Source organism: Chlorocebus sabaeus, chromosome 1, assembly GCF_047675955.1.
Source record: "Chlorocebus sabaeus isolate Y175 chromosome 1, mChlSab1.0.hap1, whole genome shotgun sequence".
Lineage (NCBI taxonomy): Eukaryota > Metazoa > Chordata > Mammalia > Primates > Cercopithecidae > Chlorocebus > Chlorocebus sabaeus.
The window spans coordinates 37806128-37832474 of NC_132904.1; the positions used below are offsets into that span (position 1 = coordinate 37806128).

Sequence of the window (26347 nt, forward strand, 5' to 3'; positions counted from 1 at the left end):
GTTCTCAAAAATACCCTCAAACTTTACCATGGCTTTTTAAATATTTTAAAATACCAGCTTTTCAAGGTCCTGTCTACCACTAACATTGTTTTATGAAGTTGTTAAGTAATGAGAAGAATTTTTGAAGAAGAATATAATTAATATACCTCTTACTCAAGCATTTAAAAAAGTAATAGATGTAGTAGTATATAGGCTTTAAAAAAAATGTATTTAATACATCTAGTAAAATAAACTTATTTTTAACATTTATATCTGAACATGTGGTATGTGTTTTCTAGCTGGAAGTATAGGTGGAGTTTAGAAAAGGAATGAGGAAGATAAGTTTATCTGGAGTTGACATATGAAACCCAAACTAGGCAGATTTTGTGGGAGCAACCTGCAGATTAGTGGCACCTACGAAAAGCACAGGGCACTGCAGTGTGCTTCCCAGGTTCTAAGTCTCCCCTGGTGGGTTTACAGTCAGCGCAAGGGCAGCCTCATCTTGCATAGGTACATTAGACTCTTTAGATGTTATGCCTGATTTTACCAAGCGCAGTGCAGAAATTGAGAATAATCTATTATTATATAATTCAGGAAAGAATAGGACACATTGAAAGACATCAATATGGCACAGAGGAAAAATGAAGCAAGGTACACATTCGTAAATTGACATGCATTTGAGATAACTGTATTCACTTAATCAAAACCCCAAAGATATTTCTCTGAAAGTCAATAGGTCCCTTTGCAAAAATTATACCAGTGAGAAAATTATGGCAATGAAAGAGAACTGATCTAATCTACCTCCCCCATCTTGCCTTTCCCCTAATCATTCCTGGGCTTACGCTAAGCTGTCTTTGAGAGATATTTAATTTGTAGTTTTGAATGGGAATGAGCCTTCCCCAAGAACTCAATGGCCTTTGCCAAACGAATGAAAGACCATCAGGTTAGGGGAAAGAGAGGAGCCTGATTCTGCTAAGGCACAGAAACAGATTGTCAGCCATTCCTGCAGGTAACACCACTATTGGATATTGGCCTTTGAGATTTTTTTTCAGTTTTTTGGGTTTTTTTTCCGTGTCTGACACCTATGGCTCCACTGGACCCCATGGCTCTACCTGGACCCTCCAATCCTGCCCCTGAGGCCCCACCCCCACGCAGAAACAATTTAGCCCACAGGAGGACAGCTTTGACCCCCTAAAATTTCATCTCTGCCCCAACCAATCAGCAGCAAGCCTAGCCACTGGAACTCCTTTCCCCAAAATGACTTCGAAAAACTCCTAACCTATGAGCATTGAGTAGATTGATTTGAGTACTAACTCAATCTCCCCGGTGGCATGGCTGGCCTCATGTCTATTAAACTCCATTTTTTACTGTAATACCATAGTCTTTCTTTGAGCAGCAGGCAGGAAGAACCCCTCAGGCAGTTACAGTAAAGTCACATGCATTTGAGATAGCTATATTCATTTCACAAAAAGCCCAGAGCTATTTCTCTGCAAGTCAATAGGTCCATTTTGCATATGACAGGCAAAACAGAACAAAGACATGCTTCTTAAACATATAAATCCTGTGAGCTCTTCTCCCACCTGTGTATATGAGTTATGAATTTGGGTGACCTTAGGGAAGGAAACTTAGTCTCTCTTGGGAATAGAATGCATTTCGGAAGATGATGTGGTGGTGGCTTAATTGCTCTAAGGCAGCTGTTTTGACAGGGCTGTTTGGAAGCCATTCTGACCTGGCAGCCCTGATACTGTTGGGACATCCTAACACAGCTTGAAAAAAAACAACTCACCAAATCTTGCTAGTTCTTTTTATAATTACCAAGAAATAGTGAAACAACTACACTCACCCCATCTCTGATTTGCATCGCAGGCTCCCACCTCTGAGGATTCAAGAATGGATGTAGCAAGGCTTAGAACGGGGGCAAAATGTCACATGGGTGAGGCATATTTATTTTGCACATTACTTGAATTAAGAAAAACACACACAATTTTTGCTTTATGACAAGCCTTTGTAAAAATGGCCTCTGCACCAAACCAAATCTGTTTTTTGCACCATCATAAAATCTCCATCTTCAAGTAAATATATGGCTCTCTGCAAGAAAGGAAGAACTCTCTACTTTGTCTTGCCATGTACAAGATGAATAGATTTTAGAGGGTCCCAACAGTTACTTGTGAGTTTTCACTTCCTCTTGTGGAATGTTTCCTTTGAAACAAAAAAGTGCGTTATAGCTTTAGACCGAAGGGTTGTAATCTGATTAAGGAGGTGGTAAAGACTGCCATGAGAGAAGCATAAAGAATTGTGGGGCAATATTCTTTTTTTTTTTTTTTTGGCTGTGCAATGTACTCCATCCCTGGATTACTGAGAAAACTGAGCAGCCTGTCTCCACGGAAATAAAATATTTTCTTCAAGTTATAGCTTTTTAAATCTCAATTTTCTATAAGAAATATTATTAAAGTCACAGATTAATACAAAAATACTTCAGTAGCAATTCAAAGAGATAAAGCAAGCATTTATCATTCTGATATTGAGGATTAATAAAAAGAACAAATATTTAGGTGCATATGTATATCAAACTATACAGTGATTTTTTTTTCTCCATTTTGGTCCTGCCAGTTATATGTTGGGAATGTTGCATATCAAAGTTAGTGACAAAGATGAGAGTATAATTATGTCAAAATTTCACACGAGAGCTAAATTATAATTAGTACATAAAAATCTTGTCTCTAGTATAATTTAAAGTCTTTCATTTTCACCCATATGTTTGGAAACATGTACCTGCTAGGCTTGGAGTGTTCGGATTTCAGTTGATAGAGACTGGAGAATATAGCCAGCAACTTTCTGTCCTACAGCTCGTGTATGTTCCGTTTGAATACAGATTCTACACTCTCCTCCATCCTCCCTGCCTCTCAAAATTTCGTTGTCTTTTACGGGACTATTTCTAGGTCGTGTTATGGTTACCCTGACCCCAGGCACTCCCTATGCTGGTCCATCCAAACTCAGAGCCATGATCAAGGCCCTTCTACAACACAGATCTGATTACTTCATTCTCTTTTGTGGGGTAAATATAAGACAAGAGCCAGGCAGGTGCACTGTGGAGGAGGGGAGAATGCAAGCAGAAAAAAGGAAGCCCAGTGGGCACAGTGGCTCATGCCTGCAATCCCAGCAGTTTGGGAGGCCAAGGCGGGCAGATCACGAGGTCAAGAGATCAAGACCATCCTGGCCAACATGGTGAAACCCCATCTCTACTAAAAATACAAAAATTAGCTGAGCATGGTGGCACATGCCTGTAGTCCCTGCAGCACCTGTAGCTACGTGGGAGGCTGAGGCGGGAGAATTACTTGAACCTGGGGGCAGGGGTTGCAGTGAGCTGAGATCGTCCCACTGCAGCACTCCGGCTGGATGAGAGATAAAGACTCTGTCTCAAAAAAAAAAAAAAAAAAAAAAAAAGCGTAGGAGACATGTACAAACTTGTAGGCATTTGAGAAAATATGTTCATTTGACTAAAACCAGAAATACATAACTCAGAAAAAGTAAAATACAGATGAAAAAATGAAAGCAATCATCTTCTTAAACTTATACAGATCTTAAACTCATTTCTCTGGCTTTAAAAGAAGAACACCAGTCTGGAGAAGCTAATGGTATGGTGTATCGGAGGCCTCGTTGGGAAAACTCTTAATTGCCTACAGGTTTAAGACCAAGCAGGGCATATAAGTCACTTCATGGTTCGGCCCCTTCCTTCTTCTCTGTTGCCTAACAATTTTAACTTCACCAATATTAAACTAATTGCAGTTTTCTAAACCTATCCTACCATTTTACCCTTTGATGATTTTCTACCTGCCTTTTTCTTTGTTGAGAATTTCCTTACTTTCTATCTATCTTAGGCTGACAAAGTGATTGATTCTCCAAAATGCAGCTCAAGTATTACCTCATTTCTGAGGATCATTCTTTCATTCCTTCAAGTTCCTTCCTATGTGTCATTATTAACTTTCTATGTGTGGTTTTAATGTACTTCAAGTAATGTCTTATACTTATTTTCTTGTGGCTACCGTTCCCTTTCAGACTTGATAAGTCCTCAAGGAGAGAATCTATGTCTTTTTAAAAAATCTTGATATTTCCTTACAGAGGTCCTGGCACAAAATAGATACCCAATATATGCACAACTGAATAGAAATTTATGAGGGAGTGATCACTATCTATGTCTTCCTTTCAGCTAGGACTGTGTCCCATGACAAAAGTTTTTTTGGATGATGATCATTTGTCTTGTCATTTTTTAGTTCAACAGCAAGTGCCAGGGGAAGATCAAGGAAAAACTGTCTGCATCTTGATTCCAGATTTTAAAAGCTCTGTAACCCTCACTCCGATGGTTGTGCTTGCAGAAGAGAAAACATTACCACTGGGACTAAAAAACAAAATCCTTTCACAAATGTAACTGAGTTTGTTTGCATGCTCTGGAATATAAATGTTTGAAAATCTGCAATGGCAATGAAATAAGGGATCAAATTCTACAGGCAAAAAGCCATAGAACCAATATTCCAAAAATGGCTCATTAATTTCTTTTTTTACCCACCAACTGCACAGCTTGAGAATATATTTTAAAAATCTGATCTTGTTTTAAACTATTAAAATATTTTCCAGTGTCTAAATAGCAGCCAGTTCTTATATTATTCATGATTGCAGCCTGTCATTGTGACCAGTTTTTTCCACTACTTAATTGAGTGTAGTATCATTTCCATTTTGCTACTGCCCAATAGTACTGAAAAATGTAAGCTATAAAACTGTACTCATCAAGAAATATTAACGGAGGAGGATGTCCATATCCTTTCACAATGCTTAAAAGCTTAAGCTGTAATAATAAAAAGTTGGCATGTATTTCCTGAAAAAAATCAAAAGAAGAACTTGAAGGAAATGAAAGTAAAATCCAATAGGATTACAAAATTAGAACAGAGTTAAGGAAAAATATTTTGAGTACCAGAAGAAATCTAAAATAAATAAAAAAAATACAGTTTTGATACTGCGATGTGACCCAGACAATTGGTACTCAATTATGTAATTGGAGACTCCTTGAAGAATCTAGCAGTGCACTCATTGGAGGAAGGCAATAAAAACATCTTTCCCTGAATATCCATCTGAATTTAACCAGCTAGATAAAGGGAAAAATGAACTGGTAGTTTAGAGAGAAAGCATTAGAACAAAACCTTGTCAGTCATCAGAATGGTGAGACTAAGGAAATGGAGCAACCAAATTCTTGACACGGCTGGTCTATGCTTAAAGAGGAAGGGGACAATATTATACTCTATTATTGATAACTGGAAGAAATGGTGAAGCTATTTGGTTCAAGTTGATTAGCAACATCTTCATACATAGTGAAGTGTCATAAGTCTCATTTAAAGCCACAGAGAGTTACCACACATGTTTAAGAATTTCAGATTTGAAAGGAGTTAAGGTAAAATCTCTCTCTTGGTATGTGGCTAAGAATTTCCAGGAAAGGTATTACAAAACTCAGCAAGGCTGGTATATTAGTCTGTTCTTGCATTGCTATAAATAAAAACCTGAGACTGAGTAATTCATAAAGAAAAGAGGTTTAGTTGGCTCACTGTTCTACAGGATTTATAGGAAGCATGGTACCGACATCTGCTTGGCTTTTGGGGAGGCTTCAGGAGACTTAAAATCATGATGGAAGCTGAAAGGGGGAGCAGGCAGGTCACATGGCAAAAGCAGGAGAAACATAGAGGGAGGTGTTGCTACACACCTTAAAACAACCAGATCTTCAAAGAACTCATTTGCTATTGTGAGGATAGTACTAACCAGATGGTGCTAAACCATTCACGAGAAATCAACCCTTGTGATCCAATTACCACCCACCAGGCCCCACCTCCAACACTGGAGATTATAGTTCAATATGAGATTTGGGTGGAACATGCAAACCATATCATTTTGCCCCTGGCCCCCCAAATCTCATGTACTTCTCATGTTGCAAAATACAATCTTGCCTTCCCAATACTTTCTGAAAGTCTTAACTCATTCTAGCATTAACTCAAAAGTCCAAAGTCCAAAGTTTCATCTAAGACAAGGAAGTCTCCGCCACCTATAAGCCATAAATTAAAGACAATTTATGTACTTCCAAGATATAATGGGGTTATAGGCATTGGGTAATCATTCCCATTACAAAAGGGAGAAATCAGCCAAAAGAAAGGGGAGTACAGGCCCCATGCAAGTCCAAAGCCCAGAAGGGCAGTCATTAAATCTTAAGGCTCCAAAATCATCTTCTTTGACTCCATATCTTGCCTCCGGGACACAATGGTACAAGGGGTGGGCTCCCAATGCCTTGGGCAGCTCTGCCTCTATGGCTTTGCAAATTTGGCTCCAGAGGTTGCTGTCACAGGTGGTTGAGTGCCTGTGGCCTTTCCATGCCGAGTATGCATGCCGACGGTGGATCTACCATTATGGGGTCTGCAGGATGGTGGCCTTCATCCCACAGCACCATTAGGCAGTGCCCCAGTGGGTACTCTAAGTGGGGCCTCCAACCCATTTTCCCTCTGCACTGCCCTAGTGGAGGTTCTTTGAGAGGGCTCTGCCCCTGCAGCAGGCTTCTGCTTGGGCACCCAGGCTTTCTTATATTTGCTGTTACTTTTAATGGCAAAAACCACAATTACTTTTGCACCAACATAATACATCCTTTGAAATCTAGGCAGAGAACATCAAGCCTCATTCACTCTTGCACTCCGTGCAGCCACAGGCTTAAAGCCACATGGAAGCCACCAAGGTTTACAGTAGCTTATGCCCTCTGGAACTATGGCCCAAGCTGTACCTGGTCCCTTGGAGCCGAGGCTGGAGCAGGAGCAGCTGGGATGTGGGAGCTGCGTCCCAAGGCTACACACAGGGCAGTGGAGCCCTTGGCCCAGGAAACCATTCTTCCTTCCTAGGCCTCTGGGTCTGTGATGGGAGAGGCTGCCGTGCAGATCTATAAAATGCCTTCGAAGTCTTTTTCTTGTTGTCTTGGCTATGAGCACTTGGCTTCTTCTTAGTTATACAAATATCTCTAATAAGTGGTTGATCCACAGCCTGCTTGACTTCCTCTCCTGTAAAAGCTTTTTCTTTCTCTGCCTGGAGATGAATAGGTTACAAAATTTTCAAACTTTGACACTCTGCTTTCCTTTTAAATATGAAAGTTCCAACTTATTTGTTTGCTCCCATATCTGATCACAGGCTGTCAGAAGCAGTCATGTTACTTCTTAAACACTCACTTTGCTGCTTAGAAATTTATTTTGTCAGATACCCTAGGTCATCACTCTCTATTTCAAACCTCCACATATCCCTAGGGCATGGACACAATCCAGCCAGGTTCTTTTGCTAAGGCATAACATATGTGACTTTTGCTTCAGTTCCCAATAAGATCCTCATTTCCATCTCATACCTCATCAGCCAGGCATTCACTGTCCATATCACCATCAGTATTTTGGTCACAACCATCTAACTTGTCTCTACAAAGTTCCAAACTTGCCCCGTCTTCTTCTGAGCTCTCCAAACCCTTCCAACATTTGCCTGTTACTCAGTTCCAAAGCTGCTTCTAAATTTTAATTATCTTTATAGTAATGCCCCACTTCTCAGGACCAATTTTTTGTATTAGTTTGTTCTTGCATCACTATAAGGAAATACCTGAGACTGGGTAATTTGTAAAGAAAAGAAGTTAAATTGGCTCATGGCTTTGCAGGCTATACAGGAAGCATGGCACTGACATCTGCTCAACTACTGGAGAGGCTTCAGGAACTTACAATCGTGATGGAAGGTGAAGGCAGAGCAGGCAGGTCACATGAGGAAAGCAGGAGCAAGAGAGAGAGGGGAGTGCTACGCACTTTTAAATGACTAGATCTTGCAAGAACTGTTTTTCAGTTTATCTTTGATGCACATAGTTTCATGTAATAAATCTTCAAAATAGTCAGGGAACGAATTGTAAACACCCCTCACCCTTTACCAGTTCCTCTGCTTGAGTTCTATTACTGTATATCTCCTAAAATTTATATTTAAAAAAATATTTCCACCTGTTTTAAGTATTTATTTTGCTTCTTTGCTCAGCAATGGAGCCCTCTTTATCCACTGAATCCACGCTCGAAGTTTTTCTGAACATTGTTCTGTTCACAGATCCCCTTAAAACCCATATAAATTCTTCCTAGACAAATGTGGCTTTGCGTGCACGTGTGTGTACATGCACACACACAGACAAATTGTCCCACATTCACAGGCATATGCAGTGCTATGCATACCATTTCATGGGTTGGTAAATCCCATAATTCTATCTGTGAAGACCAGGTTAAGAATTCTTGCTTTGTTGATTTGTGTTGTTCTGGTCTTAGACAACATTTTTATAAAGGGCCAGTCTGCCTCTAGTTCATCCTGCTTCTTTGTAGTGAGCACTTACGGAGTGTCTGTGGTGTGCTGTGCCAGGTTTTACTTTAGATGACAAAGACACAAGTTTGCTGGGCTTATTTTGTTCCTTTCTCTATAGACTGTCTAGAATTACTCTAAACTCTTTTTCATCTCTACCCAAATGATCTTTGTTGGTAAAACTTTAAACACGTCACATAATTTACACATCACATATTTTAATCAAAGCACAAAAGTTTGAATTTTCTGTGAGCAAATTTCTTAATAAAAATCCTTTACTGTAAGAGTTTAAAAAGACATTGAAGACTTTGGCAAAGTTACCTGGAAAAAACAATTCTCTTTGGAGCTTTGCTCTGGCCTGCTTGGAAAAGCATCTTTTCTTCAGCCAATCAGCCTGGAATTCACTGTAATGCTCATCGGGCCATGTGATGTACACCTTATAACACAAAAAGCAAATTTCACCTATATGGATTTTATTTCCGTTCTCCACTATTGCTCTGTTTTTGAATGCTGTTTAAGATAATCAGGGAATCCAATTATGCTTTGCTTAATTTTTTTTTTCTTTTTAGAAGGAGTCTTGCTCCATTGCCAGACTGGAGTGCACTGGTGCAATCTCAGCTCACTGCAACATCTGCCTCCCAGGTTCAAGCGATTCCCCTGCCTCAGCCTCCCAAGTAGCTGGGATTACAGGCAAGCAAAACCACGTCCGGCTAATTTTTTGTATTTTAGTAAAGGGTTTCACCATGTTGGCTAAGACGGTCTCGATCTCCTGACCTCGTGATCTACCCGCCTCGGCCTCCCAAAGTGCTGGGATTACAGGCGTGAGCCACCATGCCTGGCCAGCTTAATTTTTAAGATAGAGATTAAGCATAAGCTTTTGGAAAACAAGGAAGCCAAAGTAATACATCTGAGGTCTGAGGCCCTTAAATAGCACTCAAGAAATAGAGCATGGATAGATCTACAGTTCTTGACCTACATCCTCTAAACCTGGGATCCCCAAACTTTCTGTGATAACTGAAGCTAGTTATCAATTAAGATTCCTGCCAAGAGTATTAGAAATAGTAATAATGCGGCTGGGTGTGGTGGCTCATGCCTATAATCCCACCACTTTGGGAGGCCAAGGTGGGCAGATCACAAGGTAAGGAGTTTGAGACCAGCCTGGCCAACATGGTGAAACCCCGTCTCTACTAAAAATACAAAAATTAGCCGGGCATGGTGGCCCGTGCTTGTAATCCCGGCTACTTGGGGGGCTAAGCCAGGAGAATTGCTTGAACCTGGGAGGCGGAGGTTGCAGTGAGTTGAGATCACCACATTGCATTCCGGCCTGGGCAACAGAACAAGATTCCATCTCAAAAAAGAAAAACAAAAATAGTAGTGATGATAAGGAGGACGACAGCAATAATAAAAATAACACTAGTTTGAGTGTTTATAACAAGTACTATAGACATAACACATTTAATCTTTACAACTCTAGGGGGAAGATACTACTATTGTTTGCATTTTTTTCAGGTGAGAAATGTAAGAGTAAACAACATTTCTATCTAGCTAGCAAGCAGTGAAATCTGGGAGCAAAGTCCTCAAGTCGGGATATGGACGGGAGCGTAAATAAGAATCCTAGTAAATTTGGAAGAGAGAAACATGGAATGGTGGCTGCCTCTGGTTTGTAGTTTTGAGAGCTGTGCTTTTGGGAATCCAAGAGCAAGCCTTGTATCTCTATATACTAATTTGACTAAAAGACATTAGTTAATGTCATTTTTTTTTTTTTTTTTTTTTTTAGTGTTTACTGTATGCCAGGCACTGTTAAACATTTTTATCCATATTATCCCAGTGATGCCTCACATTTCTATGAGCAAGTTCTTTCAGTATTCCTTTTTGCAAATGAATAAACTGAGGCTTAGAAGCATTACTTTTATTGTAGACAGTTTGTGTTTTCAAGGCTGCCACTCATTGAAAGAGTGACAAGTAACACTGCAAATTTTATTAAAAATAGTAGTAGTAATGATAATAGTAATAATAATAGCTGAAGCTTCCATTTACTGAGTATACTTAATTTGCACCAAGTACTATACAAACCTGGGTCCATATGTGGTTATATATGTGTGACCAAATAAAAAAGATTTATCTAAATTATTGTTGACTAGCCCCATTATTGAACGTGAGAAAGAAGGGAGACATAACTTAGAGATAATTACCTTTTTTCTGTCAAATGTCAAGCCTTTAATTTCAATGTTCACATCAAGAGCTTCAACTAGAAGTTTCCGTGCTTTTGCAGAATCCAGGTAGCAATCAGAGCATGGGCAGTTGTCTCGCAACCATACAGCTGGGTAGAGAGACTCTTCCTCATCATGCCAGAGGATCTGCATCAAACGAGTCCCGTCAAGTGCTTCCGCCTTTTGGATGGTACAAGCCATGTTTCCGGTCTTCAGGATTAAATTCTGTCAGCTACCTGCTACGACAAATCAGTGTTAAAAGGATTCTCAGGCAGATAAGATCTAAACTTGGCCTCTGGAAGTGTGAACACTTCAAGTGGACTCTGGCCTCTGCTATTCACTCAGCTGTCAGAGTCTGGGATTTGACTTATTGACGCTGGGACCTTTGTTCTGGTGAGAGTATTTCACATACTGTAAGCAGAAACACAGTGACTAAAAGTAAATGAGACGTAAGTGCTGAGTCAGGATCCAAATGAAGAGAATTCCTTGTTTTTTTCACAGAAAATTCAGATAATAAGTTCAGAACCAATGACATATGCACTTTAATAATTATGTTTGCATAAAAGCTCTGGAATGTTTAAGGAAGAAAAATGTTCCACAAATTGAAAGTGTTATAATCATCCCTGTCCTATTTTAACTGGTGCCCCCTTGTACATGGCTTTTGAAAAAAATGTTTTTATGATACTAAATTAGTAAACTTGCTTTTATGAAGAGAATATTAATGCTTATTATTTACTTAAAGGCCACTATAATTCAGAATATTGTGCTGTTTCTGTTCTATCATTTGCTTTTTTACCTTTACAATACATTTTCTTAATGAAATACAGAAGTCCTTAGGTTCTGCAAGAAACTCGTTTGGTTTCTTGAGATTTTTTGTTTTAATACATATCAATAGAGTGTGCCTTGTTACTTTAGTCACTTTATTCTGAACCTTTGTGGAGTACTTGTGTATACCTTCATATTACTTGGGATTACATGACTTACTTTTTATTAAAAAATCCAGCAAATTTAAGGACATGGACTATTTATAGGAGAGGAAATCTAGTGAAACAGAGACACCGTGGTATTATGCTTGAGCACCTGTGTTGATCCTGATTCCATTAGTGACTGTATATTTGACCTTCAGAAGCCATGCCAATGTTCTACATTTTACTGTCTTCATATATTATTTTCCAGTACTCTAAACTTACATGGATGAAGTAGAATTTACATAGGAAAAGTAGAATTTATATGCAAGAAGTAGAACTCCTTAACTTCTTCCATGTAATGATTTGCTCATCATTAACAGAAGGTGACATGTGACAATGGAAACAAGACTTCATTGCCTTGAGATGAAGGGGAGGTAGCAATGCTTGCACACGTGTGCACGCACAAACACACAGAGCTTGTAATTCCCTCCCAGGCACTGCAATAGGCACTGGGGGATTTAGTGACAAGTAAGATAAAATTGCTCCCTCTCCTTCTTGAGATTACAGGAAGACTATGCAACATTAAGATAACTTAAAATATACTTTACACAACATGAAAGTAAAATACTTCTAGGTGGTTTCACATGTGCTTCCTCAAATCATTGGTTTAGATAATTTAGTCAAGGTGTGGAGCAGAGTCAATAGGAAAAAGATTGCTTTCTCCCTTTAGCCTGACATATAGAGTTATTCAATAATTGCATGGGTGAAATACAATTGGCTCTCATGCTTATTTCTGCTTCAGAACTATAATTTTTTTTCTTAAAATTTGCATAGTCATAGGAGAACATTATTACTTAAAAATCATCAAAAATTATGATGTACTTTCAAACTTGAAAATTTAGCTCATAAGTCTGAGTGAGGATCATTATAGAGGTCCTAACATCAGTTTCTCTGTGGAATGGGTATAGGACATTTGAGTTTCCTGACAAGAGAAAGGGTTGGCTGGCAAGTTTTCTCACATACATTGTTTCAAAAGACAAAGATGGCTTCAATGACCCTGGAATAATACAATTAAATCCTTAGCACTAAAAAAAAGAAATGTAGTACATGTTAATCTATATCAAGGAATGGCAAATATGTTCCGTAAAATGCCAGATGCCACATCTTTTAGGCTTTGCAGTTTATATACAGTCCCTGCTGCATATTCCTGTTTTTATTTTTTAAAAAACTGTAAGAATGTATCAACTATTCTTAGTTCATGGTGTGCACAAAAACAATGTAGGCCACATTTTGCCCCCAGGCGGTAGTTTGCTTATTCTTGATCAAGTTATCTAAGTTTATGCTTTCATTACAATGGAATACAATCATGCTTAAATGCAGAAAATGGTTCTCTTTCCCTTGTCATTTATAAAGTTAAACTTACTCAAATATATAAGAAGTATCTTCTTAGTGCATGCTGCAGTAGAAGGTACAAAGATGACTTTGAAGTTCCAGACAACCAGGAAAAGATAATTACGAAAATAAACAAATAATAAGGCCAACATTGCTGAATGCATATTGGTTTCACCTTATTTTCCTTCCTCACTAGTACAACACTTTCTGACTAGTAAATATTTTGTCAGCTTTCTTTATAGCTAAGATTAGTTATGATATAATTATGCCCAATGAAATACATTTGGAAGTTGCTGTGTAGGGAAATTTTTAAAAAGGTGATAAGACTTGCTGTGATATGCTGTTTTCCCTATTTATTTTTTCCACTTCCTCTCTGGAATGTGAATGTAGTATTGGAGGTGAAGCAGTAATTTTGGAACCATGAGGCAAGAAGCATAAGTATAAAATCTAAAAGAAGTCAGAGTTCCCCAGGGTTCTGTGAAAACACTTTACCAGCAATAGATGGTCATGTCTGGACCTCTTTTTTACATGATAAAAATTAAATTCCTTACTTATTTAAACCTTTATTTGCTAGCTCATCTGGGTACAGATAAGTTGGATTTAAGAAAGATTTGTGAAAGGTCATTCCACATTTAAGGTGCAGGCTGAGCCAACAACAACGATATGAAAGTACAGTGTTTGAGCAGTAGAAAACATGTTGTTTGGCTGGAACAAAAGGCTATAAGGGGAAATGGTGGTTGAGAGAGATTAAAAGGCATGTTGATGCCAGATCATGAAGCACCATGCATAGCAAGATAAGGAGTTTGGGTTTCATTCTATTATGAAAGGGGATTTTTATATATTTTTTTCAGGTAGCAGATTTGACAATGAAGTTGATGACAGTGTGTATGGTATATTGAAAGAAGGTTAAAGGGCTAAAATCAGATACATCGTATGGAGCTGTCATAAAAATTTAGTCTAGAAGAAATGAGAACTTGGGAGTAAAAACATATATGGGAGGATACATGTAAACTATGTTCCAAAGATATACTTTAAATTGCCTGCAGTTTATGTTCTCACAAAAAGTTTTATTATTCTCTTGGCTATTATATGAAATATCATTTTATGAAAGATAATGACTTTCTCTTCAAATTAATACCAGGGGAAAAACTGAAAAACTCCTGTGAATTTTCAGTTTTCACAAAACAACAAACTCCTGAACAACCAACGGGTCAAGGAAAAAATCAAAAGAGAAATTAAAAATATTTTGAGACAAAAATAGCACACATCGTAACAAACTTTTGAGATGCAGTAAAAGTAGTTTGAAGAGGGAAGTTAATAGTGATAAATGCCTTCATAAAATATAAAAAAAGATCTTAAATAAGCAATCTAGCTTTACACTTCAAGGAACTAGATAAAAGAAGAACACACTAATCCCTAAGTTATCAGAAGGAAGGAAATAAAAAAGATTAGAGGAGAAATAAATGAAATAGAGATAAGAAAAAATTAAAACTTTTTTGAAAGGTAGAATCGACAAACCATTAACTAACCTAAGAAACAAAGAGAGAAGACTCAAAATCAGAAATGAAAGAGGAGACATTACAGCTGATGCCACAGAAATACAAAAGCTCGTAAGAGACTACTATGAACAGTTATAGGCCAATGATTGAATAATCTAGAAGAAATGAATTCATTCCTAGAAATGTACAACCTACCAGGACTGAATCATGAATAGAAAATCTGAACAGAACAATAAGTATGAAGATTAAGTCAGTAATCAAAAACTTTCCAACCATGGAAACTCCAGGACCTGATGGCTTCACCAGTGAATTTCACCAAACATTAAAGAAGAATGAACATAAATTCTACTTAAACTTTCCCCAAAAATTGACAGAGAGGTAATACTTCCAAACTCATTTTATGAGGCCAGCAATACCCTCAAACCAAAGGCAGACTGGAACACTGAAAGAATAGAATATTACGGACCAATATTCCTGGTGAACATAGATGCAAAATCTTTAACAAAATACTAGCAAAAAGAATTCAATACACATTAAAAGGAAAATACAGTATAATCAAGTGGGATTTATCTCTGGGATGCAAAGATGGTTTGACACAAACAAATCAGTAAATATGACACAACAATTAGCAGAATTCAGGATAAAAATTAGGTGGTCATTTCAATAGATGCAGAAGCAGCATTTGATAAAATTCAACATCCTTTTATGATAATAATTATCAACAACGATGTATAAGAGGGAATGTATTTCAACATAATAAATGTCATCTGTGCCAAGCCCACAGCTAACATCATATTCACTGATGAAAAGTTGAAAACTTTTCCTCTAAGTTTGGGAACAAGACAAGAATGCCCACTCTAACCACTTCTAATATTATAGTACTGGAAGTCCTAGCCAGAACAATTAGGCAAGAAGAAGAAATGAAAGGCATCCAAATCTGAAAGGTAGAAGTAAAATTGTCCTTGTTTTCTGATGACATGATCTTATACACAGAAAACCCTAAAGACTACAGAAAAATTTTTTTAGAACTAATAAATTTAGTAAAGTTTCAGGATACAAAATCAACATACAAATATTCGTAGCATTTAGGTATAATAACAACTAACATTCTGAAAAAGGTATCAATAAAACAATTCAATTTCCAGGATCACTAAAAATACTTAGGATTACATTTAGCCAAGGAGTAAAAGATCTATACACTGAAAACTATAAGACAATGACAAAAAAAATTAAATGAGACACAGGTAAGTGGAACAATACTCTGTGTTCTTGGATTTGAATTATTAATATCAGTAAAATATCCATACTACCAAAGTCATCTACAGATTCAGTGCAATTACTATCAAAACTCCAAAGACATTTATCAAATAAATTTTAAAAAGCACTCTAAAATATATATGGAACCACAAAAAATCTGAGTGGCCAAAGCAGTCTTGAGAAGGAAAAACAGAGTTGGAACTATCACATTATCAGATCCCAAAATAGCCTACAAAACTATAATAATCAAAACAGCATGGTATTGGAATAAAAAATACATATAAATTAATAGAAAGTAATAGCCTAGAAACAAATTTGTGCATTTAAGGTCAATTAATCTGTCACAAAGATCCCAAGAACACTAAATGGGGAAAAGACAGTCTCTTCAACAAATGGTGGAGTGTTACTAAATATCCAGATGAAGAAGTATAAAACTGGACCCTCATCTCACATCATACATAAAAATCAACTCAAAATAGATTACAAACTTAAACATAAAATATGAAACTTTAAAACTATTAGAAGAAAACATGGGAAAACTCCATGACATTTGTCTGGGCATGGATTTTTTTGGATAGGAACCCAAATGAACAGGCAACAAAAGCAAAAATAAACAAATAAGATGGTATTGAATTAAATCCCTGCACAGCAAAGGAAATAATAAAGCAAGTAAGGAGACAGCCTAAAAAATGAGAAAAAATATTTGTAAAGTATCCATCTGAGGACCATCTATGCTTTTACTTATTTTAATCAAGTAAGTTAAGCAATCATCCTATATCATTCAATAAGCTAAAGTCACTTTCAAATGGAACCATGCTGACTTTTCCGTAAGCCACAGCAGGGCCCATACATCTGATAAGGGGTTAATCCAAAATATATGAGGAATTCAAACAACTCAATAGCAAGAAAACGAACTACTCAATTAAAAAATGGGCAGCTGGGTGCAATGGTACATGCCTGTAATCCCAGCTATTTGAGGGGTTGAGGTAGGAGGACTGCTTGAACTCAGGAGTTTGAGGCCAACCTGGCCAACACAGAAAGGCTCTACCTCTAAAACAATAAAAGAAAAATTTTAAAAATAGGTAAAGAAAAGGAATAGATATTTATCTAAAGAAGACATACAAATGGCCAGCAAGTATATAAAAATGCTATCAATTATCATCAGGTAAATGCAAACCAAAACCACCTCATGAGATATCATCTCACACCTGTTACAATGGCTGTTATCAAAAAGACAAAAGATATGTCTTGGTGAGAACATGGAGAAAAGAAAACCCTTGTACACCGTTAATGGGAATGTAAATTATTTTAGCCATTATAGAAAACAGTATGGGGCTTCTAGGTGTTGCCGCCGCCGCCACCGCCACCACCACCGCCACCACCTCCTCGGAACCCAGGCCTGGGGGGCGGTGGGGCCGCGTATGGAGTCCCAGCCCCCCGGAGCTGCCAAAATTGCCAACGCCACCGCCACGCTACACACAGGTACCCCTGGGATGGCGTGAGCACTCCCCCAGTAATGGACCCATCTGTGACTCTGTGGCAGTTTCTGCTGCAGCTGCTCAGACAGCAAGGCAATGGCCACATCATCTCCTGGACTTCACGGGATGGTGGTGAATTCAAGCTGGTGGATGCAGAGGAGGTGGCCCGGCTGTGGGGGCTACGCAAGAACAAGACCAACATGAATTACGACAAGCTCAGCCGGGCCTTGCGGTACTACTATGACAAGAACATCATCCGCAAAGTGAGCGGTTCGTCTACAAGTTTGTGTCCCATCCTGAGGTCGCAGGGTGCTCCACTGAGGACTGCGCGCCCCAGTCAGAGGTGTCTGTTACCTCCGCCATGCCAAATGCGGCCCTTGCTGCTGTACATGCCGCCCCAGGGGACACTGCCTCTGGAAAGCCAGGCACACCCAAGGATGCAGGAAGGGCAGGCCCGAGCGGTTTGGCACATAGCCGCCGGAACGAGTACATGGGCTCGGGCCTCTATTCCACCTTCACCATCCAGTCTCTGCAGCCACAGCCATCCCCTCATCCTCGGCCGGCTGTGATGCTCCCTAACGCAGCTCCTGCAGGAGCAGCAGCGCCCCCCTCGGGGAGCAGGAGCACCAGTCCAAGCCCCTTGGAGGCCTGCCTGGAGGCTGAGGAGGCCGGCTTGCCTCTGCAGATCATCCTGACCCCGCCCGAGGCCCCAAACCTGAAATCGGAAGAGCTGAATGTGGAGCCAGGTTTGGGCCGGGCTTTGCCCCCGGAAGTGAAAGTGGAAGGGCCCAAGGAAGAGTTGGAAGTTGCCGGGGAGAGAGGGTTTGTGCCGGAAACTACTAAGGCCGAGCCAGAAGTCCCTCCACAGGAGGGCGTGCCAGCCCGGCTGCCGGCGGTCGTTATGGACACCGCAAAGCAGGCGGGCGGCCCCGCGGCTTCCAGCCCTGAGATCTCCCAGCCGCAGAAGGGCCGGAAGCCCCAGGACCTAGAGCTTCCACTCAGCCCGAGCCTGCTAGGTGGGCCAGGACTCGAACGGACCCCAGGATCGAGAACTGGCTCCGGCCTCCAGGTGCCTGGGCCGGCGCTAACTCCGTCCCTACTTCCTATGCATACATTGACCCCAGTGCTGCTGACACCCAGCTCGCTGCCTCCCAGCATTCACTTCTGGAGCACCCTGAGTCCCATTGCGCCCCGTAGCCCGGCCAAGCTCTCCTTCCAGTTTCCGACCAGTGGCAGCGCCCAGGTACATATCCTTTCCATCAGCGTGGACGGCCTCTCGACCCCCGTGGTGCTCTCCCCAGGGCCCCAGAAGCCATGACTACCACCACCACCACCACCCCCCCCCCCCGCCCCTCCTGGGGTCACTCCATCCATGCTCTCTCCAGCCAGCCATCTCAAGGAGAAACATAGTTCAACTGAAAGACTCATTCTGTGATTGTGGTGGGGTGGGGATCCTTGAGAAGAATTACTCTCAGGAGTAATTCTCATTATCTCCTCCACAGAAAACACACAGCTTCCACAACTTCTCTGTTTTCTGTCAGTCCCCCAGTGGTCGCCCTTACACGTCTCCTACGTCAATGGTAGGGACAGTTTATTTATTTATTTTTTGAAGGCCACTGGGAGGAGCCTGACCTAACCTTTTAGGGTGGTTAGGACATCTCCCCCACCTCCCCACTTTTTTCCCCCAAGACAAGACAATCGGGGTCTGGCTTGAGAACGAGGTTTCTTTCTTTATTTCTCAGCCCGCCTTTGGGGAGATGAGGGAGCCTTGTCTCCATTTTCAGATGTGAGTAGAAGAGTTAGTTTGTTTTATTATTCCTGGCCATACTCAGGGGTCCAGGAAGAATTTGTACCGTTTAATGGGTTGGGAGTCTTGGCCAAGGAAGAATCACACCCTTGAAATAGAAATTTCCACCTCCCCAGCCTTTCTCTCAGACAGCTTATCCTTTTTCAACCAACTTTGGCCAGGGAGGAATGTCACTTTTGTTCTTCTTTCCCCTGAAAAGCCATTCCTTTGTCTGCCAACCTCCCTGGGGTCCTGCCTGTTTCCTCCCAATGGAGGGGTTTTTTGGGGAGTGGTCCCCATCTGGGGGGCCCCTTCAGCCAGTACTCCAGGTCTCCCTGTCTCTCCCCCGCTGCCATTTTGATAGTATAATCTATTTTTAAATGGGGCTTTTCAATAGGGGAGAGGGAGTCATCTCTTCCTATATTTGGTGGGGTGAGTGGGAAGGAAGGGATTTGGGGGGGAATCTTCCTGCCGCCTCCCTCCTCCAAGTGTTTATTTTTGATACCAAACGTGTATCCCAGTTCGCTCCCTCCCAGCCCCCCAATTTCCTGCGGGAGGTTACAAAGGACCCTTTCAATGTCCCTGGAGTTGGGAAGGAGGAATGGGGGACATAAAGCCTGTCCTGTCTCTATTCTAGGCAAGAGAGAGTGGGTTCAAAAGACTCCTGGGCTCACCTGTTAGCGCTGGCCCAGCCCAGGCCTCCGGACCTGGGAGTTGGTGATTTGGGGGACGGTGCTACACTCATCTCTACTGTTTGTTTTACTTCCCCAAAGTGGACCTTTTTTTTCCCCTAAAGAGTCCCAGAGAATGGGGAATTGTTCCTGTAAATATATATTTTTCAAAGTGAAAAAAAAGAAAACAGTATGGAGGTTTCCCCCCAAATAACATATAGAATTACCATTCCAGCAGTATCATTACTGGCCGTATAGGCAAAGGAAATGAAATCAGTATGTCAATGAGATATTTGCATTCTCATGTTCATAGCAGCATTATTCAGAACAGCTAAAATATGGAATCAACTAAATGTCCATTGATAGATGAGTGGATTAAAAATGTGGTATATATCTAAACCCATTATCTATCTATCTATCTATCTATCTATCTATCTATCTATCTATCTATCATCTGTCTACACACACACACACACACACATACACACACACACCGCTGAATATTATTCAGCCCTAAAAAAGAAGGAAAATTCTGTCATTTTTGGTAACACAGATCAACTCGAAGGGCATTATGCTAAGTGAAATAAGTCAGGCACAGAAAGACAAGTGCAATATGATCTCACTTATACAGGAATCTAAAATTGCCAAACTCATAAAAGTCATGAGCAGAACAGTGGGTTCCAGGGGCTGGGAGGTGGGAGAAATGGGGATATGTTGGTCAAAGCATACTACTTATTCAGGATAAATAAGTTCTGGAGATCCAATGTACAACATAGTGACTATAGTTAATAATACTGTCTTGTGTATTCGAAATTTGCTGAAAGAGTAATCTCAAGCATTCTTGACCCCCAACATACAATGATAACTATGTAAAGTTATGAATATATTAATTAGTTTGATTGTGGGAATTATTTCACAATGTATACATAAGCATCACATTGACCATTATGTTTACAACTTTTATTTGTCAATTTACCTCTATAAAACAGGAAAAATAGCCTGTAATCCCAGCACTTTGGGAGGCCGAGACGGGCGGATCACGGGGTCAGGAGATCGAGACCATCCTGGCTAACACGGTGAAACCCCGTCTCTACTAAAAAATACAAAAAACTAGCCGGGCGTGGTGGCGGTGCCTGTAGTCCCAGCTACTCGGGAGGCTGAGGCAGGAGAATGGCGTAAACCCGGGAGGCGGAGCTTGCAGTGAGCTGAGATCCGGCCACTGCACTCCAGCCTGGGCGACAGAGCCAGACTCCGTCTCAAAAAAAAACAAACAAACAAAAAAAAAAACAAAAAAAAAAAAAACAGGGAAAATAACAACATAAAGTGAAAAAAGATTATTAGTTTTAATTGTATTGACAGTAAGATTACAAGAGTAGTAATAGTAGTAGAGGTAGCAGTAGTAGTAAAAAGTAATGATAGTTTACATTTTTTGAATGCTTTCCTTATGCCACTCAGTGTTTGAAGTTCTTTTATATAATAACTCATTGAATCCTCATTTCAAGCCAAAGAAAAAATATCTACTGTAATTACCCAAAAAACAGAAGTAGAAAGAGGCTAGGAAATACCAGCACACAGATGATTTATCTTAAGTTCTTGTAGGAATAAGACCGTTTAAAAATTATTCTTATTTATTTTTATGAAGTTCTTTGTGTGCTTATATATATATTAAACTCAATGCATTTAAAAAATATATTCATTCATGTGTTTGAAAATTTTTTGGCTGAAAGTATTTTGATATAACTTGAAATGTGAAACACTAATACTTAATGAATACTCAGTCCAGGGATTCATTTTCTACCATGAGGAACATTGTTCCTCTGCTTAAAGATGGTGTTGTGCCCATGTCACACCAACTATTGAAGTGACTGACCACTCCTATAGACATCTGTGCCAAGAAACATCAATTACATTTCAGACTGCTCTTTTGAGCTTTCCATCTTTTATTTTTTTCTTCTACTAGGTTTGAATGAGAGAGGAAGAAGCACATTTCCAATCATTAGGGGAACCTGAGAACATTATCTCCAACCCATTTTGCCAAATGGATGTCCTGAGAAAGGTGTTCCAAGAGAAGTGATGTCAGGTTAGTGTCTGATTGGAGGGTGCCCAAGGCACATGGGAGAATGTGGAAGAACTAGAAAGACTTCGGTGTTGCTCATGTTAAATTACTTAGGTATCTCTGTAGAAACTTGGTGGATCATTCCTTCTCTTCACAATCCATTTCTTAAATTTATGATAGATGTGAAAGGTCATCAAAACAAAAGCAGGGCAAAATGGGAAAATAAGTTCCCACTTTAACTTTTTCTGGATTATTTAAAGGCCTACTGGGACAAATGTGATGAAAATTTAAAAAAATAAAAAAAATCACAGATCATCAGTATTTAAAAGCAAATACTTTCTGAAAATTATAGCTTGTATGTTAACATGATTTGTTGAAATCTGTTTTTGTAATTTAACCATCTTGACTTGTTAGAATTGAGCTCAGTTGAAGCACCATGGCAATTTAGTTAGATGATAAGCTACTGTGTTTCTCTGAAGTAAAGAAAAATGTAGATGCTCCTAGCTATACAGGATGAATTTTTATCAGTGAGATTTCTTTGACAAACTAAATAACACCTGTAAAACAAATTTTCTTATTTTATACTTATTTTTCTTATTTATTTATTTATTTATTTGTTTATTTATTTATTATACTTTAAGTTCTAGGATACATGTACATGCAGGTTTGTTACATATGTATACATGTGCCATGTTGGTGTGCTGCACCCATTAACTCATCATTTACATTAGGTGTATCTCCTAATGCTATCCCTCCCCCGTACCCCCACCCCATGACAGGCCCCAGTGTGTGATGTTCCCCTTCCTGTGTCCAGTTGTTCTCTTCGTTCAATTCCCACCTATGAGTGAGAACATGTGGTGTTTGATTTTCTGTTCTTGTGATAGTTTGCTGAGAATGATAGTTTCTAGCTGCATCAGTATCCCTACAGAGGACATGAACTCATCCTTTTTTATGACTGCATAGTGTATGGTGTATGTGTGCCACATTTTCTTAATCCAGCCTGTCATTGATGGACATTTGGTTCCAAGTCTTTGCTATTGTGGCACATATTCCATATGCAGCCATATGCAGAAAGCTGAAACTGGATCCATTCCTTACACCTTATCCAAAAATTAACTAAAGATGGATTAAAGACTTAAATGCAAGACCTAAAACCATAAAAACCCTAGAAGTAAACCTAGGAAATATCATTCAGGACATAGGCATGGACCAAGACTTCATGACTAAAACGCCAAAAGCAATGGCAACAAAAGTCAAAATTGACAAATGAGATCTAATTAAACTAAAGAGCTTCTGCACAGCAAAAGAAACTATAATTAGAGTGAACAGGCAGCCTACAGAATGGGATAAAATTTTTGCCATCTATCCATCTGACAAAGGGCTAATATCCAGAATCTACAAAGAACTTCAACAAATTTACAAGAAATAAACAATGCCATCAAAAAGTGGGCAAAGGATATGAACAGACAGTTTTCAAAAGAAGACGTTTATGCAGCCAACATATATATGAAAAAAAGCTCATCATCACTGGTCATTAGAGAAATGCAAATCAAAACCACAATGAGATACCATCTCATGCCAGGAATGGTGATCATTAAAAACTCAGGAAACAATAGATGCTGGAGAGGATGTGGAGAAATAGGAACACTTTTACACTGTTGGTGGGAGTGTAAATGAGTTCAAGCATTGTGGAAGACAGTGTGGCAATTCCTGTAGGATCTAGGATCAGAAATATCATTTGCCCAAGCCATCCCATTACTGGGTATATCCCCAAAGGATTATAAATCAATCTACTATAAAGACAGATGCACATGTATGTTTATTGCAGCACTGTTCACAATAGCAAAGACTTGGAACCAACCCAAATGCTCATCAGTGATAGACTGGATAAAGAAAATGTGGCACATATACCCTATGGAATACTATGCAGCCATAAAAAAGGATGAGTTCATGTCCTTTGCAGGGACATGGATGACACTGGAAACCACCATTCTCAGCAAACTATCACAAGAACAGAAAACCAAATACCACATGCTCTCACTCATAAATGGGAGTTGAACAATGAGAACACATGGGCACAAGGAGGGGAACATAACACACCAGGGCCTGTCATGGAGTAGGGGGAGCACGGAGGGATAGCATTAGGAGAAATGCCTAATGTAGATGACGGGTTGATAGGTGCAGCAAACCACCGCGGCATGTGTATACCTATGTAACAAACATGCACATTCCGCACAGGTACCCCAGCACTTAAAGTATAATTTTAAAAAAATTAGTAGCTAACCTTCAAGATTGTTGTGTGTTAATTAACCTCACCATTTGACATTTCAGCTTTGGAGAGAGAGGGCAAGAAGTTTTCTAGACATTACAACATGGAGGTTTAACTATATTGTTATTATTTTATATTTCAACCTTTAAATAATAAAATCAATTAATTTTTACTTGGTAAGATGGAATTTGACCAGACAATATTTGTAGTGCCTCTCTTTAACATCATTTAAATACATACATACTCTACTCGAGATACCTGCTACCTAAGGCTCTTCAACTTGAAGTCTTTTTAAAATTGTAAAATGGTCGTTATTATTATTTTTAAACTTGGTTTAATAGGTCGCTGAGATACTTAACAATTTGTGAATATATTCTCATGTGAATAATGAATTCTATAAAGTGATTAGAGGCCAAGTGCAGTGGCCTATAATCCCAGCACTTAGGGAGGCTGGAGCAGAAGGATTGTTTGAGAACAGCAATTTGAGACCAGCCTGGACAACATGATGAGACTCCCCCACATCTACCAAAAAAAAAAAAAAAATTAGGCAGGCATGGTGGTGCATATCTGTACTCTGAGTTACTTAGGAGGTCAAGACAGGAGGATCGCTTGAACCCAAGAGTTTGAGGTTATAGTTAGCTGTGATTGCATCATTATATTCCAGCCTGGATAACAGACCAAGACCCTATTTCAGCAACTATAACAACAAAAATAACGCCATTAGAAAAACCAGTCCATTCTCTAAAATAGGTTCACAATTCTGCTTGCATTAAATTTCATGCGAACAATTCATTTGTAAATTATACAAAGGAAAACATTAGCTTCACTTCAGTGGAATCACCATGTTCGGATTGGAACTCAAATTATCAAGGTTTTGTTTTCTGATGTAATGGAAAGTACTGGGTTTAGATTTTAGGAAACTCCTAAATTATTTGAACCAGAACATACATTCATTATGAGAAACCTTACATTTTTAATCAAATCCATAGCTGTAATATACATTCTTGAGTTTCATTAAGGGAACAAAACAATTGAAAATGTGCACAATGGCTTTAATTGGCCAACATTTTAAAGAGGCGTGTTAACAAAGAGCCAGGGTATCACATGCAGTCACCATTCTTTGGGATGAGTTGTGGATTATTCAGGGAACATTGTGAAAATCCAACCAGAATCCTCCTTCCCCCATCCCCAGTCTCTTTTTAGACAGCATTCTCTCTGTCTCCTCTGTATACTTTCTGGATCAGCTTAGGGATTGCAAAGTAATTTGACTATCAGACTAAGCCAAACGTAATTGGGAAAGAGAAGCTGCCAAGAAGCAATCAGATCCACTGCATTCCAAAAACCAAGTCTATTCCAAATGCTTGATCGACCATCCCCAGCATAGCCCACATGGCTGTGAACTACATGTGACTAGAGTTCTAATTGGATGCTCCCCACCACCTTAGTCCACAGACTTGAATTCACAAACCCTCCCAATAAGGAGAAAAGGAAGTTGAGCTGAATAATACCTGTTCTCAGATATGCTTTACACAGCAAACCACACAAAACTTACCAAGTAAAGAAACTGTCAGCTTTGGTTCTTAAATCCTTTGGAGAGGGAGCCTTCTGATGCCCGTCATATCCCAGGATTGATCTGTCCCCAGTTTCCAGTCTGATGTGGTACTTTTTCTTGGAAGCCTTTTTGCTCCTGGCAGTTTCACTGTGGCCCTGCCCATGGACACAGCTGAGGTTTGCAAATAAGGAAGGATGTCTCAATCTGAAGGTGTAGCAACTACTGAAGGGAGCTTGAAGGTATTTTTGTCTTTGTTTTTTTGTGCTGTTTTGTTTTATTTAAAAAAGAAAAGAGCCTTTATGGCCTAGAGGGGAAGGAGTTACTAAGAGAAAATACTTTGACTACTGCTGGTTCCCAAAACCACAAAACCCCAGAACTCAATGCAAAGCATTGCCTCAGTTTAGAATCTTTCTTGATAGAAGGAAAAGCAGTTCTCACCTGTCTTATCTTCTATTTCTGGACCAGCAGTGGCAACGGCAGCAAGTGAACAAGCAGTTCACTTCTTTCCCACCTGTTCAGTGTGACAGCTCATTTATTGCACAACTCACTTAGGGCAGAGGCATTGAGATGTGCATTTAACAGGGAGGAGCTACCAGCACTCACCCTAGCAGAGGTGAAGTGGTATCTACTTGTCAACAGAGTGTTCCAATATGAGCCTCTTTAAAGGGAGCTTGAGTTGTTATAAGGGACTGGTAGAAAGACAGGGATTGGCCCCCTAAGCTTGATGCCCTCCCTTCTCTGCAGTTTTGGCTGGAATACACAGTAATTGCCAGAGAGCTTGGGGCTCTTTTGAAGGTACTTCGTTGCCCAGTGATTTGATTCACAACACACAGCCCTTAGGGCAACAAAAGGGAAAGGCCAGAATAGGCAGCATGCCAGGATTCAGAGCCTGACTGCCAGGCATACTCTTG

At 39.7% G+C, this 26347-nt stretch overlaps 1 protein-coding gene and 1 pseudogene across 1 annotated transcript in view; one reads left to right on the forward strand and one right to left on the reverse strand.

Annotated features, from left to right (window-relative positions):
• The window catches only part of BBOX1 (gamma-butyrobetaine hydroxylase 1), a 93185-nt gene extending 67072 nt beyond the window's left edge, over nt 1–26113 (reverse strand). Inside the window, exons 1-3 of the mRNA XM_008003846.3 lie at nt 25875–26113; nt 10551–10804; nt 8680–8794 (exon numbers count right to left, since the gene is read on the reverse strand). Of these exons, the coding sequence (XP_008002037.1) occupies nt 8680–8794; nt 10551–10769 (334 nt within the window). The 5' untranslated portion in view covers nt 10770–10804; nt 25875–26113. The remainder of the gene's footprint in view (nt 1–8679; nt 8795–10550; nt 10805–25874) is intronic.
• Nucleotides 16973–18420, forward strand: LOC103238571 (ETS domain-containing protein Elk-1 pseudogene; annotated as a pseudogene).
• Nucleotides 26114–26347: the final 234 nt, after the last annotated feature.